Consider the following 18,576-nt stretch of genomic DNA (forward strand, 5'->3'; position numbering starts at 1 on the left):
ATTAACCCGATGTCTATGATTTCTAACTAGCTCAAGGCTAAACTCAGACACACTTTTCCCAAACACTGGGACTCCTATGCAATCAACATAAAGTAAAATATTTTTGAAGGACTCGTGAAAGACATGCCCTTGAAAACCTTGAGGCCATCTTTCACTTTTGCTGTGGCAAATATAGAATGCCATCTCAGCATGGCGGTCGCATGCCTCGTCACTAATTGACACCTCCCTATGGAGGTGGGATCAATGCCCCACATTAGGCGTCGCAAGGCGGGTGCAATCCGGGCCGTCCCATTGCCGTTTGAACTAGGTATGAATTAAGAGTGAACTCGGGAGGTATGTGCACCACACTAAATTTGGTGTGAACTCGACGTGAACAAAGTGTGAACTTGGTGTGAATTGGGGAGGGTATGCACACCACACCAAATTTGGCATGAAATCAATGAAAACTCGGTGTGAATTAGATGTAAACTTGTCCGCGACACCGTGATCTATAAACTTACTACATACACACTTTTCAACAAACCCGAGATAGCCTAGTGGTTAGAGTCAATTCTATAGGGGAGAGGGTAATGGGTTCACGTCTCGGATCCAAAAAAGTGAGAATCTTTTGTATTCCTTAGGTAATTCAACGGTCACAATCAACCGGTGATCACAAGCCATTGATCCCACCTCCCAAAAGGAGGTGGCAATTAGGGGCCACATGCCCACCCCAGTTTGACACCAACCTGGGCAAGCAGGGCTATTTTGAAGCTTGATGGGACAAGAAGAATACAAAAACTGTATTAATGTAAGGAAAGGCTAGATATTCAATTCAAAGAATGGTCTCACAAAATGCATTTTCCACTCTGTCATCTTCGTCAATGCGTCATCACCATCAAAAAGCAGGCGATGATTTTAAAAGTCCACTCGTCTGTGTGTGTGTGAGAGAGAGAGAACACTGTTGATTCGTTGAAGAAGAGCTAGAGCCAGAGAGCAACTTCTCGTACTTTGTGTGTGTGTGTGTGTGTGAGTGAGAGAGAGAGAGAGAGAGAGAGAGAGAGAGAGGAGAAACTCATAACTTAGTGCAAGAGACTCTTACTTTGTGTGTGTGTGTGTGTGTGTGTGTGTTTTTGTGTGTGTGTGTGTGTGTGAGAGAGAGAGAGAGAGAGAGAGAGAGAGTACTGATCTTCATTGTTATAGTCTTTTGCATTTGTCTTGCTTGAGCGGCCGCTATGGCAGTTGTTGAAAGCGCTGTAGATGGTCTGGCCCTCACCATGCCCACTCTGGTGCTTGGGTTGCCTCATAACTTTTCGCAGCTCTCTAGTGATACGGATCAGCAAATTCAGCTTCATCATACCCATCAGCACTATCACATTGATGAGGATCAGAAAGTTCAGCATATCAACTCTCCTCTTGCGCAGATAGAGGCCCTCCCTCTGGCCTATGCTGATAGCCATACAAGCATCAAGACGACAAGTGCGTGTACAGCTGTCATTACCGAAAATTCTGCATTAATTGATGGCATCATCGAGACGCCCACGTCAGCGGATGGCATCACATCGAAGCCTCAGATAAGCAAAATGGCTCAATCTGTAGCTGCATTCGAATCTTTGCCGAATGCCAAAGGTGAATTAAGTTGTGAGAAAGAAGTTCTCCACACCTCAAATACTCCTCTTCAATCAATGTATGAGCACTTGGCAAATGAAGCCAATTCACAAAAGATTGATTGTGGAAAGGCGCCCATCAGTACCCAGGATGTAAATGCAGACTCTATGACACAATCCGTGAAGGATAGCATGCGCAAATTGGAGGAACACCTGTCCAAACTAAACCCTTTGGCTAAAGAATTTGTCCCTTCCTCCTCCCACACACATGATGCTGCCTTAACTACTACTAACAATAGCCAGCCTAAGGTATTTCTCATTGCTTCATTTTCTTTGCAGCCCAAGCCAGGTGCATTCTTGTCTCTCAATTATGTCAATATGGATCCTTTCCCCTCGATGCCTTTTTGCTATATGGACAGTGAAAGTATCCATTTGATGCATGTGATGGGTATTTGATGGCAGATAACTAGCTTTGCTCCACACTTTCCCCATTTTTACAGATAAAAATCAGCTACACTCACGGAAGACACAAACCAAATGGCAGAACAAGCAAAGCACAAAGAGAAGATTCAATCAGAAGGACTGTGTATGTGTCTGATATTGACCAGCAGGTTAGTATATTCCTGAACATGGACATGCATGCACAAGAATCCTCTCTCTCTCTCTCTCTCACACACACACACACACACACACACACACACACACACACAGAGAGAGAGAGAGAGAGAGAGAGAGAGAGAGAGAGAGAGAACCTCTCTTTCTCCTTTCATACCAAGTAATTTTATTACATGGGCAAACGACCAATCGAGCCTCGATACACAATGGTATGAGGACCTTCAAACTCATGCATAGATGGTATTGGCCATGCTTCTTCCGGGATAGAGTTGAGCCAACTTGCTCCATAAACCGTTTCTCAATGCGTGCGACTGCACCCCAATATGAGTTCTCTTCATAGGCATCATCGATTGTAAACCTTGTTCAAGTGTAATTAGAAATCATAGATACACAATTTAGAGAGATAGAAGATGGAACAATAGGATAACACATGCTACTAGCAACTACTACATGACTGAATGAGAATGTGTACAATATGCAATGGAGATAGAGCTTATGCAGCTCTAGACATGATGGCCATTGTAACATGCTTGGACACCCAAGTGAGAAATCAATAGCAACACACGAACAGAAATTGCAACAACTGAACTTGGAGAGAGAGAGAGAGAGAGAGAGAGAGAGAGAGAGAGAGAGTTGACAAGCTAATTTACCGGGAGGAGAGCTCAAGGCACTATTACATAGGTTTCACATGGTGGCCCAAAAATAGGACGCCACCTTGCTTTTTGTGTGCACTTAAATGCCCCAGCGAAAAGCCACTCCAAAATGCTTGCACAAATCTGCCCATTTTTTTAGCTGTACGGACTACCACGTGGCAACACACAAAAGGCAATGGAAATTGTGCAACACGAGAAAAATTGTGCTGGTGTGGGATTTGCTTTTGGCGTCTAGTTTGCTTATGTGTGACTCTTTACTTTTGGTCCATCCTCTTTACATGGCCATTGAGTGGCCATTAGGCCTATGCCACATGATCACACTTGTGACATTTTCCCCTCTTGAAAGAAGAGTAATCGCCCTCGATTACACCTGCAAAATAGACAAAGGACAAAAACTAGCTCAGTAGACATTGACTCTATGTACCCATGCACCGGACTACACACATCCAACACTTGCACAAAGGCGACAGTCAATGAACAGTCACATCATTATCCCCGTTGAGATCTTAGAAAAGAATCATGATCATTGTAACTTATTTAGCAATCACATTTAGAGCGCGCTTATCTTTTCACGTATGTCTTAATTTACTAAATCTCGTTACTATCACATTCGCATCACCCGTTAAGTGAAATAGATAAAATATTGCAGTCATTTCATCTTTTCTACACATATTCAAACAATGTACACATGAAAGAGCACATATAAGTTTTAGGAATTCCCATTTCCATGTACATCTTTTCATAAAGTCATCTTGAATAATACTGGAGAAATTAATGACTTTATTCCATTTTAGGAAATGTGTGACGAAGGAGTGGAGTGGCTTTCCCATCATGCAACACACACTGCACCAGATTTAACCTGCTGATGATTCTTGTTCTGGAACAAGAATCTCTTCTGTCTCTTCCACTTTTGGTTGCTCCTCTAGCTCCCTGTTCACTCGCACCTCATCTTTGAAAGGTCTTAGGAGGCTACATGAAAAGCATTGTGAATCTTCCAAGTATGTGGCAACTTCGGTCAACAGGATACATCGTTTATTTTTTCCCTAATCTTGAAGGGTCCATAGTATCGCATACTAAACTTTGGGAAAAGCCTCTCCTTACCCTTCCTCTTATGTAGATGTGCTTTTCCAAACCAAAGTAGCACCCAATCATTCTCCTTTAATTGTAAGTTGCGACGATGCTTGTATGCTGCCTTCTTATGCTATGCTTGAGACTTCTGCAAAGCCTCCTTTACCTTGGCAAGAACAGTTTCGAGATCTTGTGTACTAATCTGCTTAAAAATCTTGTCCTTGGTGCACAAAATTGGTTTAACCTTTCTATTATCCTCCTTCATCTCAAATGGCGCCTTCCTTGTAGATGTATCAACAGTGTTGTCCAACAGAGGCAAATACTTCTTTCATTGAATCTTGTTGTTAGAGATATAAAGACTTCAACAAGTCCAAACCCACCGAGTTGGCTATCTGCAATTGCCCATCTGTCTATGGATGAAACATGTGAGAGTGCACGTGTGCGGGGGGGGGGGGGGGGTAGAGAGAGAGAGAGAGAGAGAGAGAGAGAGAGAGAGAGAGAGAGAACACAAAACGCTAGTGTGGGGAAGAGGGGGTGATCAGCCCCCCTGACTAGCAGAGCAAAAGACACGTACAATGTCAATCTGTATATATGCCGGTACCCCCCCGGCCTCATACATATATGTGCCCAAGAGGAGGTCGAGAATCGCATATGGATGCCCCACAACCTAGCATAAAATGTGAGTAGGACGCCTGGATAAAAGAAGGCGGCCGGCACAAAAGTGGGCGGCCGGACAATAAAACCTATATGCATATGCTATGGGTGGCCAGCCGGGAGGCACACTAGCCATACATGCATGCCCTAGACCTGTGAAGCAGCAGAGTGGTGTAAATCTAACACCCCCTCTCAGCACCTGATGTTGAACAAACCGCATGAAGCCGAAGATGTGAAGCAAATGATGAAGATGTCTGTTGCAATGTCCACTGAAGGAGACTCCATGAGTGTAGCAGCAGTCTGGGGTGTCCCAACCACCAAGAAATCTCCGTGGAAAGATGGCGTCACGAGCAATGTAGTAAACTACTGTACTCCGCCGATACAGGGTGAAGATACTTCAAGAAGGTCCCGAACTGAGTGCGAAAACAACTCCTTATCGTGAAAGAAGTACCAATAGACTTGCAACTTGCAAGTGTCCCGCCCAATAGGATCTGTGGTGTCTGTAGTCAAACAGCGTGGAGAAAATGGGGAAGCTTAGGAACTGTCATGCGAATGACTGGAAGCGTGTCAATGCATGAACCTGTAACCCAGTGTGGCCAGGTGGCTAAGTTGTGAAAAACTCTAGGAAGGCCAGATGTAGCAATTTGCGCCGTAAACGTCCTTCGAAACAAGGAAAGCCAAACTAAACAGTCTGCACTGTAGAAGCTACCATAAGCTACAGCAGTCACTGATTGACTGCACGGACTACTCCTGTCAGTAGGTAGGGTAGTCCTAGATGAGGGGAAAGCCAGACTCAACAGTCTGCGCTATGAAGGGCCTCTGAGAAGAGGTGTGGTCAGACCAAGCTGTCTTCACTGTAATCATCCTGTATGAAGAAGGGAAGCCATATTGAGCAGTCGGCACTGTGAAGAGGAAAGGCCAGACCAATCTGTCTGCACCGTCTTGTTTGTATCTCTTGCCTCCAATCCTCCGGTGTCAATCAAAATGAAATCCGCACCAACAACGCCACCAACAACGCCACCAAACTGCAACTCGGTGTGGCTCTCAATGTGAATGAGCTGGGAGTGGCCTACTGTCCAGGTCGGGGGATAAGTCTGATGTAAGGTTACCGAGGGTGAGTGTAAGCAAGTGTGAAGGTAGCAATCCAAATGATGAGGAGTGTAGCAGAGCAACTGCAATGGTGACTCCGGATGTAGTCGCATAAAGATGCTTGATCTCCCGCATCTCGTGGGTAAACTCTCCAAGAGAGTCCAAAGCACTGAAGTCCCACTCCAGTCTGTAGATCCAAGCAATGAAGTTGTCCAAGAAGAGATCTAAGATCCTCTCCCTAAGTCCATGTAGATGCTCGTGTGTAAGCAAGTGATCTCACGTGTCGAGGTCAAGTGGTAAGTGTCTGTCCACCCAAGATGGGGTGTCATCTTCGAGAATGTCGGAATTCCATATGCCATGAGCATGGCCATATCTCGTGTGAACTCCTCTGATGAGTGCGTAGCTATGTCCATAGCAAACCACAAGTCACCACCCCCTTTGGAGTGTGCAACCGCCGAATGATGGCTGGAATGAATGGATCTCCCAAGGATCGTACGCCCGTGTATGATCAAGCCGATGTCGAAGCTACCCGTGTACTGCAGCAGTCACTGAGAGACCGCTACGGACCACCATCGGATGGTGTCCTGGCAGGAGGTAACTTCATCCTCTGTGTAAAACACAAGCCATGTGGCTGCTGTCCACCCAAAAACACAACTGCAAGGTGATGAAAACGCTGCTGTCCAGCGATTTTCAGCGTGCTCATACACTCCCGGCAGGGTCAGGAGGGCTGCAAAGGATTTGGGGAGGGTGGGGAATCGAAGTCACGACCCCAATGGGCTGAAAACAGAGAAAACAGCAGGCTGGCTGAAAACTGTTGGAAATAAAAAGGATTTGTTGCCGGCACGAGCCGGGTAGTAGGGCAAGATCCATGATGGGTGTGAAGCCCAGCGCTCCCCCTCTTAACCTGAAAACGCAGATCTGCCCAAAACGCAAATGCTGGCTGAAAACGCAGGTGGAGGAGGGGGTTTTCTAGCGAGGAAAAGGCGCCGGCTGTATATCTGGCGATCGCCATCTTGAACAGCAGAAAACGCAGACAAGTGCAGAAAACGCAGCACTTGCAGAAAACGCTGGCCACTTCTTCGTGATGGAGGGTCATTGCCATGTGAGGAGAACGTGTTGCAGGAAAGTGGAGCGCCAGAACATGAAGAGCTGAGCTCTGATGTGAGAGAGAGAGAGAGAGAGAGAGAGAGAGAGAGAGAGAGAGAACACAAAACACTAGTGTGAGGAAGAGGAGGCGATCAGCCCCCTGACTACCAGAGCAAAAGACCTGTACAATGTCAATCTGTATATATGTGGGTACCCCCCTGGCTTCATATATATATGTGCCCAAGAGGAGGTCGAGCAGTGCATATGGATGCTCCACGACCCAACATAAAATGTGTGAGGTAGAGAGCGTGGACAAAAGAAGGCGGTTGGCCCAGAGCAGCCTATATGCATACGCTATGGGTGGCCAGCCCAGAGGCACGCTAGCCGTACATGCATGCTTTAGACCTGTGAAGCAGGAGAGTGGTGTAAATTGAACAAAATGGAGATGAGAATTTAAGATGAGTGCATACAATCTCCCACACTGCTCTCCAAAACAAGCTCGTAAATTTGAGATCTCTATCTGACACTATAGAAGTAGGCATGACATGTAGTCTGAAATGTGTGAGACAAACAGTTTAGCCAAGTGGTCGGATTTAACTATCTTCTTGACTGATACAAAGTGAGCTTGCTTGCTGAATTTGTTGATTATGCTCCAAATACCTGTTAGAGTGGCATCTCAAGTGATTCCATTATTTATTTTGTCTTATAGGTATTTATTTTACTTATTTGTCAAAATTTGGGTAGGGCACTTTACTGAGGTGGGTATATATGTGACTCCTTGACCCCATTGTACATAACATCAGTTATTCATTGCCAAGGTTGATTGGTTTAGGACTCTCTCTCTCTCTCTCTCTCTCTCGGGCTCTCTCTCCTTGGTCTCTATGCTTCCGCATCGTCGACTTTCATATGGTATCAGAGCCGTGTTCTTGAAGAGCCTTGGAAGAGGAGTTGTACCGTGGAGCAGTGGTGAGAAGAGCTCGTGACGACTCCACCCCTTGCCGGCATCATCTTCACCCCCTACTACCTCCTGCGTTGCAAAACGCTGCCAACCGGAACCCCCTGACCGTCACTAGTGTTTTAAAATGCTAGCGTTTGCAAGCGTAAGAAATCCCCTTGGGCGGCGCCGATCATTCGTCCCATTCGTGCGTGTGTTTTGAAACGCCGATGACCATGGGGTTGTTTCCTTGGCGGCGCCGGTGAATGTTTCCCCATGCCCAGCGTTTTGAAACATTGCCGGCTATTGCAACCCCTCCCTTGCACCCCTTGTCAGCGCCGACCCCTCCCCTTTTCTTGCTGTGCTTTAAAATGCCAGATCCAACCTTTCTTTGGGTGTAAATAGCCCAAGTAGTGAGGGGCATTGGAAGAGGTTCTTTTGGATTTGGGAAGTGAGATAGAGGTTTGAAAAGGGAAATTCAAGCAGTTTGGATCGGTTTTTGGGAGCGACTTTGTGCCAACCTTGTGGCCAATTTTAAAGGGCTTTGTGGCGGATTGGGAGAAGTGCAGATTGCGTGGAGCAGCTTGGACGGAGAGGATCTCGAGGCTCAAATTATCAGAGAAGCCTTGTTTTGATGACACAGCGTGGCCAGTGCGACCATCTTTTGGAGTGAAGGTACAAAGCCCAGATCTTGCAACTTCAACATGGCCCCACCTTGCTCCGAGTTGCTCGAGCGCCAGCAACAAATTGAACGGCGATAACTATGCCCATTGGAATTTGATTATGCGACTTTGGTTCTCACGGAAAGGCTTATGAGACAATGTCGATGGCTTGGAGCCCCGTCCTACAAGGGATCCAAACAACATGTATACCCGCCTTCAAGATGACGAGTATTTAAAGTTGTGTGTGGATTGGGATGTTGCTAATGCGAAGGCAATACTGGCCATCGTGGAATCTCTTACAAAGGAAATTTGTCTAATCATTTAGACTTTGAAGACTACCAACAAAATGTGGTTCAAGCTCGTTGGAATGTTTGATTGGGATTCCATGATGCGAGCAGTCACCTTTCTTGGACAAATATTTGCCATCCAGTTTCTACGAGGAAGTTCCATGCAATCATTTCTTATGAAGGCTAAAGTTATTCACGATCAACTATCGGCTATGAAAAGTGCACTGAATAGTACTCACTTAGCGGCTTTGATTGTCATGAAGTTACGTGAGGCGTATGAAACAGTGTCTAGGACACTTCAGCTACAAATCACGAAGGAAAAGCTGGAATTTAATGATCTCAACTCTTTCTCTCATTGAGGAGGAAGCCATGTTGATAACTCAAGGAAAAAATTGGATTTCTAAGTAAGGTGTGGAAGCACTTGCTGCTTCAGATTCCAGAAAGAAAACAAAGAGCCGTTGTTACAACTATGGAAAGCGTGGTCATTTGTCTAAAGATTGTAGATCCAAAGTCAACGATAAAGGTAAAAGCAAGCATCTTGAGGAAAGCAATGACAGTGACTCAAGGAAGGACAACAAAGAGACTGCTGGTGTAGTGGAGTCTAGACTCTACACTGGCATGGACTCTCACCTTCTAGTCACATAGAGACCAATGCCGTCACCAGCTTCATCCTGAGAGAGGCTTAGGAGTGGCAAACAATGCTCCCTATAATTAATTTGGACCCTTGTGTCAGAGTTCAAGTATCAGTGTTTAAACCCATGGGTCGGAGTTCAAGGCACATGCATTTGGCAGGGAACCAATCAAACATATTTACAAAACTATGGATGAGTGCACCAGTTCATTGTTGTTGGTCGGATTGTGGACAGGATGTGTTCCACAGTTCATTATCTTGGAGTATTTTGGACGTGATGTGTTCACGGTTCACGAATGGGGATTCTTGGTCGTAGTGTGGTCTATAGTTCACATTTTGTGGTCGAGGCTCCTACAAGATTCTTGGCATTCATACAACAGCTTATGGGAGCTCCCACGAGATCGTTACGATTAGCTGGCCTCGAGTCCTCCCGACACTTGACGGTAGAGGTATGCTAGTATGCACAGATGGCAGCATGGTTTGAGCTACATGGTTTCTCTATGGTCAGGCTCCCTTAACCCCCCCCCCCCCTTCCTTTTAGTATCCTCTCTGTGTGTGTGTGTGTGTGTGTGTGTGTGTGTGTGTGTGTGTGTGTGTGTGTGTGTGACATGGAGGCCCGAGGGAGGTCACTAGACTTATACGATGGGATCTGTTTAGTTGGATACCCAAAGGACATGGATACAACCTATACATGAGCTGGGCACAAAGATGACTACATATAGAGTGCATTTTCTCCAGCTCATAGAAGATGGGTTCTTATCTAGGCCTGCCTACATGGACACTCACTTGTTCCACGGATTACGATGTGCTATTGAATAGATTCGGACATCATCACATCAGTTGGAGATTGGCCGATATCGAGGCATTTCAGTTTCGGCGAAGTTGTGCCAGCTGTGCCAAAGAGAGCCAAAGCCAAAGCTTCACTATATATGCCGTTGTACAACAGACTTTGAGATACGTGGCCGCTTTCATTGCCTCTTTAGAGAGGGTTTTGCACCTCTGTCTATAGTTATGAGATCCCTGGATTAGAGATGTCTTGGCCTATCTAATTTAGTTTCAACGATATTGAGCAAGGCTAGTGAGAGAGAGAGAGGCCCACACACCTGGAGACACACCAAGAGACAGATCACAATGTTCTTCCATACAGAGAGTGAGCAGAGAACAGACCAGCTAGAGAGGAGGGATACATGGCACATCATTAGCAAAGGTATATTGAGTGTTTGAGCAATAGAGCTACGGAGATCCCGGAGGGCCAGGATGAGGGGATGCTGCCATTGACGGAGTAGGTTGCAGCAGAGGATCAGATGTATATTGACGAGACGCCTTGTGGAGACTCTCACCATGGAGGACATCAACACGATCATGTAGTGACCGATGTGAGACATCTCTAGATTTTGATACACATCCACCATTTTGTATTTGTTCTCTGAGCAACACACCCAGATTTTGTATATAAACCTCTCAAGCTCTTGATACCCACCTTTTACAGCTCTAATAGTGTTTTTGTTTAGTTAGTTTCTTTCTTTCTTTTATTCATACCTTTGTATCAGACTCACCTTGATGTCACTCTCTGGTCTCATAGTTTAAAATCGCCTTTTATAGAGGAGGGAAAGTAGTGGTTCTGGAAAAGCGCTCATCATGACGGTGCGAGACCTATGGGGTGACGCTCCGGATAGCGGCGTGGAATTGTAATGGATCATATAGGCTAGATGTAGGTGCCTTTGAAGACAGCTTTAGGGACAGAGACATAGTTTTCTACTCAGAGACACACCAGATACCGGGACAGCTTATGCCACATGTGAAGGGGTATTTATGGGAAACAGCTGGTCGACTAGACAAGAGATCTCTACGAGGTAGCCGGGGTTCAGGAGTAGCAGCAGTCTTATTTAAAGAGGAGCTGAAACCACTACTACAGATTATCAGGAAAGATGAACAAGCAAGGTATATGTGGGTGAGAATGAGAGCCGAGACAGGTAGATTTCTATATATCGCTATATGCTACTTCCCTCCAAGTACATCAGTCTACTCCTCACCTAAAGGACAGTCCCCTTTCTCCATATTGAATAATGACATATGGGAGTTCTATAGAGATGGAGACATAGTTCTCTTAGGAGATCTTAATGCCAGAATGGCCAACTCTCAAGCAGTATTCTATGATACTTCTGAGGAAATGTTCAGAGAAGTGGATTTATCACAGGAGGGGCTTACTAGAAACTCACAGGATAAAGAACACACTGAATATGGGAGACATCTCATGGAGATGGCAACTACACATGGTTTGGCCATACTTAATGGTCTAGAGAATTTCCCTTTATCCGGGGGATTCACATGCTTCCCGCATAGGCATGGGGCCAGTACAGTGGATTATGTCATGACTTCACCAAGCTTTATTTCTAGTATCGAGGACTTTAAGGTGGGACCCATACCGGTTGGGATTGCAGTGGATCATGCTCTCTTGACCTTATCAATCTCCTTCCAATACAATGCCTCTCAAGTACAAAGGAAGAAGACACACACAAGATATACTTTCACGCCAGAGACTGATTCAGTCTATGTGGAAAAGATCTATAATAGGATGTGGGCAGCCGAGCCAGTATATACTGTAGAGGAGATTACTTCTCAGCTAACAGTGATACTACATGGAGCAGCACAAGAGGCATACCCACATACTCAGCCTGATCAGAAGAGAGGATCTGGGAACATGCCTCAAAATAGTTGGTACGATGAGGAATGCAGAGAGACAAGAACCCAGGTCCAGAAAGAGCTTACACTTGGGATCATCACATATAAGCAGTCTCGGATTGCTCTTTGGCGTATAGTACGTCGCAAGAAAAGGGCATTTTTAGCCAAACTGGAGAAGGATTTATATCAGCTCTTCTTGAGTCAGGACTCACGTGAGGCCTGGCGTTTATTTCACGAGCACTCATCGCCTCCGACAATTACTTCTCTTGAGATTTGGGGTCAATATGTAACATCATTATATATGGTATCTGGAGAGCCTCCATTACCAGATCCGCTAGAGCCATGCCCTGCTACTAGTACTTTCTTTACTACGGAAATGGTGAAAAAAGCCATTGACAAGATGTAGACAAGAAGAGCATATGATCATGAGGGTTTAGTAGCAGAACATCTGATCCATGCAAGGGATCTACTTTCAGAAGTCCTTGCTCGTCTGTTTAATCGGGTCATGTGTGAAGGATTACCCGAATCTTGGAAATTATCTACTATCGTACCTATTTTCAAGTTAGGGGATCCTATGATACCCGAGAACTACCGTACCATTATGGTGGGTCACACACTGACCCGACTATACGCATCCATTCTGGAACAAAAATTGAGTAGATGGGCAGAGAATGAAGGCATAAGGGCAATAGGACAAGCTGGATTCAGGAGGGGTTATTCCACTTTAGATCATATTCTTACGCTCAGAGCCATTATTGAGGAAGGAAGAGCAAGCGGGAAAAGGATGTATTGTTGCTTTGTGGATTTTCTGAAAGCTTTTGATACAGTACCAAGGGCCAGATTGATGCGTAGAATGCAAGAGTTAGGGGTCCCCAAAGAGATTATCTGGGGGATCATGGCCTTATACGGGTCAGTAACTGGTTATGTACGTACTCCAGAAGGGGATTCCGACATTGTTCATTCCACCGTTGGAGTAAAGCAGGGATGCCCACTGTCCCCTACTTTATTTGGTATGTATATAGATGAGGTATCAGATTACATTGATAGAGAGGGTGACAGAGGTGCTCAACTTGCAGGGTCATGGATCCCTTTGTTGTTGTATGCAGATGATATTGTATTGATAGCAGAATCACCAGATGGAATGCAGTGGCAGTTAGATGCATTACATAAATTTGTGGAGGACAGCGGATTGTCGGTAAATTTGGGTAAAACCAAAGTTATGGTGTTTAACACCACACCACGGTGGGTTAGGAGATCGGCACCTACATTTGCATATGGCCAGGATACAATAGAGTACACAGATGCATACACATACCTTGGTGTGGTATTTACAGGACCGAAGTTTACTCTTAAGAAAGCAGCGGATGCTAGATTGTCCAGAGCCTCTGCGGCCTTGGGAGGGTTGGAGAGGATGTGTTCACAAGTGCAGTTTCAGGAACCACGAACAAAACTTTGGCTCTTTGTGTGGTGGCTTCGGCTATGCTTTATGGGGTCCAAATTTGGGGACCATTTGTGGATCAGGATAATTGGAAGTCAATGGAGAGACCTTTGGTATCTATGATTTCCCAAATGATTAGAGCCAAGGCCTCCTTACCACACGCGATTACCCGAGCGGAACTAGCTGCCCCTCCGATAGAAATTGAAGCTCTTACCAGATCAGTGTCCTTTATACATGGTTTGTGGGATACAAATAATTGCCGATATACTAGATTGGCCCTCGAATCCTCTCGACAATTAGCAATGAAAGGAGATACATCATGCTGGTATGCGCAACTGTCCTCGTGGTTTCAGAGACACGGGTTCAGTATGGAAAGATTACTCCCCTTCCAATACTCTCTTGAGGCTCCATCACTCGCAATCACACGAACGGAGATTAATAAAATCATCCGCCAGGATCTTATACAGTTGGACACTAAGAGGACATGGGTAGACCCTACACAAGAATTGGGCACGAAGATGGCCGACTACAAAGAAAACTTCCTACAGCTATCTGAAGATGGTTTTGTGATTCGCCCGAGCTACATGGATACCCACTTGTCTCATGGTTTGAGATGTGCTATTGGTCAGATTCGTACATCCTCACACCAGCTGGAAATTGAATTTGGCAGATTTAGGGGAATCCCACCTGAGAGCAGAATTTGCAAGTTATACGGAACGGAGGCGGAGACAGAATTACACTACATATGCCATTGCACCGTATACTATGAGATACGTGGGCGTTTCCATTGCCTATTTAAAGAAGGCTTTGGACCTCTAGATAGAGTCATGCAATACCAGGATCAAAGATGCTTAGGCCTGTACCTACTGGAACTACATCGGCACAGGGATAATCTAATGAGAAGACAAAGAGTACTACAGCTTCAGAGGCAGATCACAGATTTCTTCGGATCGAGAGAAGCAGGAATGGAAGGAGAAGCAAGAGGCCAGCAGCGAGCACAAAGGAGTACCCACATTCATACCAAAGGCACCCTCATTGACAGGGCGATTGAGCCTAGGAAATTGCGACGACCACGATCGAGATGCAGAAGCACACTTCACCGGAGGAGACTACAACAAAGGATTAGAAGCATTCTAGCCAGACACCCAGAATGCTCCTAAGAAGTTTATTTAATACTTTGTATTTAGTTTTCACATTTATTTTCACACTTTCACACTTTTCACACTTAGGACTTTAGTACTAAGGTACCCAGACATTGTAACGGATTCACCACTTTTGTATCAGTTTGTCTCATAGGTCATCCTGGCCTTTTGAAGACGTTAATATAACATTTCATTTCATTTCATTTCATTTCTCTCTCTCTCTCTCTCTCTCTCTCTCTCTCTCTCAATCCACTAGTTGCTGTTTCCCATCTTCTGTAAACGGTCAAAGAGGCATGGTTTCCTTTAGATTATCCTAGCACTGCAAGCACATCACATTAATAAGTGTTCCTTGCTTGTGTAAATTCATGGGGACTTAGAATCCAGAACCAGGTAGTTATGAGGCACAACTTACCATCAGACTTACCCTATGGCGACTAGTGCTTTTTGTCTTTTCTATCAGGGAAGTATATAAAATTGCTATATTAAGAGGATGACTCTTGATAACACTAATTAAGATCCCGTTTGTAGGGTCTTCTTTTGCAATTCGGTCTGTTCTCTTGCATGCAATCTATTCTGATTCCACTCTTTTAGGAAATTCATGTTCGAAATGTGTAAGTACCTCTTTTTGCTATTGAGCATGCCAGAACATTGCCTAGCTCAAGTTTTGTATAGTCAGTAACTCTTGGGTAGTTGTACCAGCTTGCTATATAGCGACTTTTTTCCTTCGTTTGGCTATATCCTGTAGTAAGAGACGATTTTGTTCTCAATTGTTGTTGGTGATGCCCAGTGCATGCTTGTGTTCCTTGATAGAAAATCAGTTTCTTCTGAGGTATGAGTGGAAAAGGACCCTATGATAATTTTTGCTTGAAGCCTTTCTAAGCAAAAATGTTGGTTTGATTCCTTGACATGTTTTTTAGGTGACCGAGGAGCAGCTAGCTGCCTTATTTCTCACTTGTGGCCAGGTGAGTTTGTGATTGTTAACTCGTAATCTTGGGTAGAATCATAAACATAATTATAAGTTGTCTGTAGCTGCACACAGGTCGTAGATTGTCGAGTGTGTGGAGACCCAAACTCAGTGTTGAGATTTGCTTTTGTGGAGTTCACAAATGAAGGTGACCATTTAAAAGTTGCTGGAAGCATTTTTCCTGGTGGAACTGTCTTTCTGTTTGTCCTTACGTCTTATTTGTTGCTTTGTCCAGGAGCAGCAAGGGCAGCATTGGGTCTTGCAGGAACCATGCTTGGTTATTATCCTGTTACAGTCTTACCTTCCAAAACGCCTATTGTTCCGGTCAATCCAACTTTCCTTCCACATGTGAGTACCCATGTACACCTAATTTTGTGGATTATCTAAAATTTCACCCTGTGCTTTTGGAGTTCATAGTTTCATTGACATAAGGTTACTGTAATTCACCATTTTTGATACCCTGGGAGAGAAAAGTTTAACTCAAACTAGAATTGTTGCAGTCTAAAGATGAGCAAGAAATGTGCGCCAGGACCGTTTACTGCACAAATATTGACAAGAAGGTAAAGCTCAGAAATTGCTTGTGGTAGCTACTTCTCTACTTCATTGCTGTGTCATTGGCAATGTGGGGGGGTTGCATTAATTTTTTAAGAGTTTTCCTAAAGATGAGACAGACCAAATTCTGAACATGCTTGCACATTCTAAGCATTTCAGCAGTCAGATATCAAATAGGCTCTCTATCTTGTCTGTGAGACACACACACACACACACACACACACACACACACACACACACACACACACATTTTTTTGTTGTAAATCGATTGATTAATTTACTAGTGGGAAACCTCAAAGCGAGGAAAACCCATTGAAAGGATCATATAGAAGGGGAAAAGCACAAAACTACTCAGCTGTAGAGAGTAGCTTAAAACATTCATATGAAAGCTGATGCATCTCTAAGGTGATATCACCAACTTCCAAAGCAAACTGTACCGATTGCCTAAGAGAGCCTGAAGAGAGGGAATGGATGCGCATGAGTACGATGGAACATGTAAGCATTACGTTGACTCCACAAGGTCCCAGTAAGCCCAGTATCTGGCCCACATAAAGAAGACTGCAAAACGCTGTAGCATCTGTGAGAAAATGCCAAATGCCCAGAACCTTTTGTGAAAGACAACCCCAGGAAAAGGGAGCCACATACAGGCCGATACAAGGCGAAGGAAGTCTCTAGTAACGCAACAATCCCACACAAGTGACAAATATCCTCTTCTGCAGTCGAGCAAGAACGCAAGAAGAAGGACGAATATGACGCGCCCGAAGAAAAGTGCCAACGGGAAGCACTCCAAGCAAACAACACCAAAGAAACAGGCGCTCCTTCAAAGGCAAATGGCTTTTCCACAAGGCCAAGAAGAGCCTCCTCCACCAGAGGTCAGATTTGTGCATGTGCCAAAGGGCATTACAATGACCATCAAGCCATGGTTGTGGTAGAAGAAGAGCATAAATTCGACCTGCAGAAATATCTCGAAAAGGCGTTTCCCGAAGGGCCCAATCAAACATGCGATCACCATCAGGCAAAGGTGAAACAGGCAAAAAGTCGAGCAGCATGCTTTGAATCTCTCTCCAAAACTGACAGTAATGCATGCCCAACCCAAAACGGCGAGCAGCAAAGGGAAACTCAAAAATATATCCAGCCTCATTGACCACATCCTCAACCACACAAATGCCTCGACCAGAGAGAAAATAAGCTTGATGAGGTGAGCGGTCGACCAAAGTAAGAGAGAATGCCCGGCTCCAATGGAGACTTTCCAAACGGATCGAATCACCTTCCTACCGAGGATTCCTCGATAAATGCATCATAACCTCTTTCCAGGCAGATACTAAAGTGGAAGCAAGAGGACAATGTGCCCTTCCATCTTGCCAAAAACCACCTCCCAGAGAGAGGGTTGCCAATGGCCAAAAGCAGAAGTAACAACGTGCTGACCAAGGAATGCAAACATCAGAGTCCAAGGTTGAATTTGTTGCACAAGAGTAGGCAACAACATAGCTTTTCTCGCAAACACATGCCTGCGCAAATCCAAGATATTAAGTCCACCAAGACGTTTAGGAGTGCAAAGCTTCTCCATCGACATCAAGCGTAAGCCTTTTTTCAAAGCATGAGTCCACCACAAATGGGACATAATGTCCGACATAAGGGAATCAAAATATCGGCGAGGCCAATGCATCAGTGGCAAAAAGAATTGAACATATGCCAACAGGATACTCTGAACAATTCGCAGACGAACATGCAAGGGCCAAGTAGATAGCTTCCAGTAATGCAATTTGACATTCAAGCGTTGCATGACCCAATTGACTTTCTGAGAGTGAGTAACATTCCATCCAATTGGATAACGCATATGCCTAGTGATCACATTTGAAGACACAATCTCACCTGGCCACAACAGATTATGCCAATCACAAGAACGGAGAGGTAGAAGCTTCGGTTTACAAAAGTTGACTCTAAGCCCAGTCGCAATGCCAAAAAGTTCCAAGGCTTCCATAATCACCTTGACATCCGCCTGCTGATTCCGAGGCATAAACAACGAATCATTAGCGTAAGCCTGGCCAACGAATGTACGACCTGAAGGTAACCGCAGACCATGAAGACGCTGAACAGAGGTCAAATGATCAAGATAAGTTAACAACGGGTGAGTAGCAATAGCATACAACAGAGCACTAAGGGGGCAGCCCTGCCTGACCGAACAACCAAGAGGCCAAGATTCAGTTAATTCACCTTCCAATATCCCTGAAGACGTGCTACATGCATACAAAAAATGAACCACATTGGCGATTTTAGGACCAAACCCTAAGTACGTCATCGTGGCGGCAATGAAGTCCCACTATACAGTGTCAAAGGCCTTTTCAATGTCAACTTGCATAACCAACACATCTTGTTGAGTGTACTTAGCGTACTCCATGCCAATCAAAACATTAGCCAGATTATCCATAATGTGGCGACGTGGAATGAAACCATATTGAGCCTGATGGAGTCCTGCAAAAAGATGGTCCTTAATGCAGTGCACCAACATCTTAGCCAATATCTTATAAACCACTGG

At 44.9% G+C, this 18,576-nt stretch overlaps 1 protein-coding gene across 6 annotated transcripts in view; it reads left to right on the top strand.

Annotated features, from left to right (window-relative positions):
* Nucleotides 1-939: 939 nt before the first annotated feature.
* LOC147447402 (polyadenylate-binding protein-interacting protein 8-like) overlaps nt 940-18,576 on the top strand; it is a 41,394-nt gene continuing 23,757 nt past the window's right edge. Inside the window, exons 1-6 of one of the 6 annotated variants that reach the window (XM_086523214.1) lie at nt 940-1,892; nt 2,084-2,194; nt 15,442-15,486; nt 15,564-15,636; nt 15,724-15,836; nt 15,989-16,048. In XM_086523214.1, coding sequence (XP_086379340.1) covers nt 1,212-1,892; nt 2,084-2,194; nt 15,442-15,486; nt 15,564-15,636; nt 15,724-15,836; nt 15,989-16,048 — 1,083 coding nt within the window. In that variant the 5' untranslated portion in view covers nt 940-1,211. The remainder of the gene's footprint in view (nt 1,893-2,083; nt 2,195-15,441; nt 15,487-15,563; nt 15,637-15,723; nt 15,837-15,988; nt 16,049-18,576) is intronic. The other 5 variants (XM_086523212.1, XM_086523213.1, XM_086523211.1 and 2 more) reach the window with 5 other exon arrangements.

This window comes from Adiantum capillus-veneris, chromosome 11, assembly GCF_014529385.1.
Source record: "Adiantum capillus-veneris isolate H3 chromosome 11, ASM1452938v2, whole genome shotgun sequence".
Taxonomy (NCBI): Eukaryota; Viridiplantae; Streptophyta; class Polypodiopsida; order Polypodiales; family Pteridaceae; genus Adiantum; species Adiantum capillus-veneris.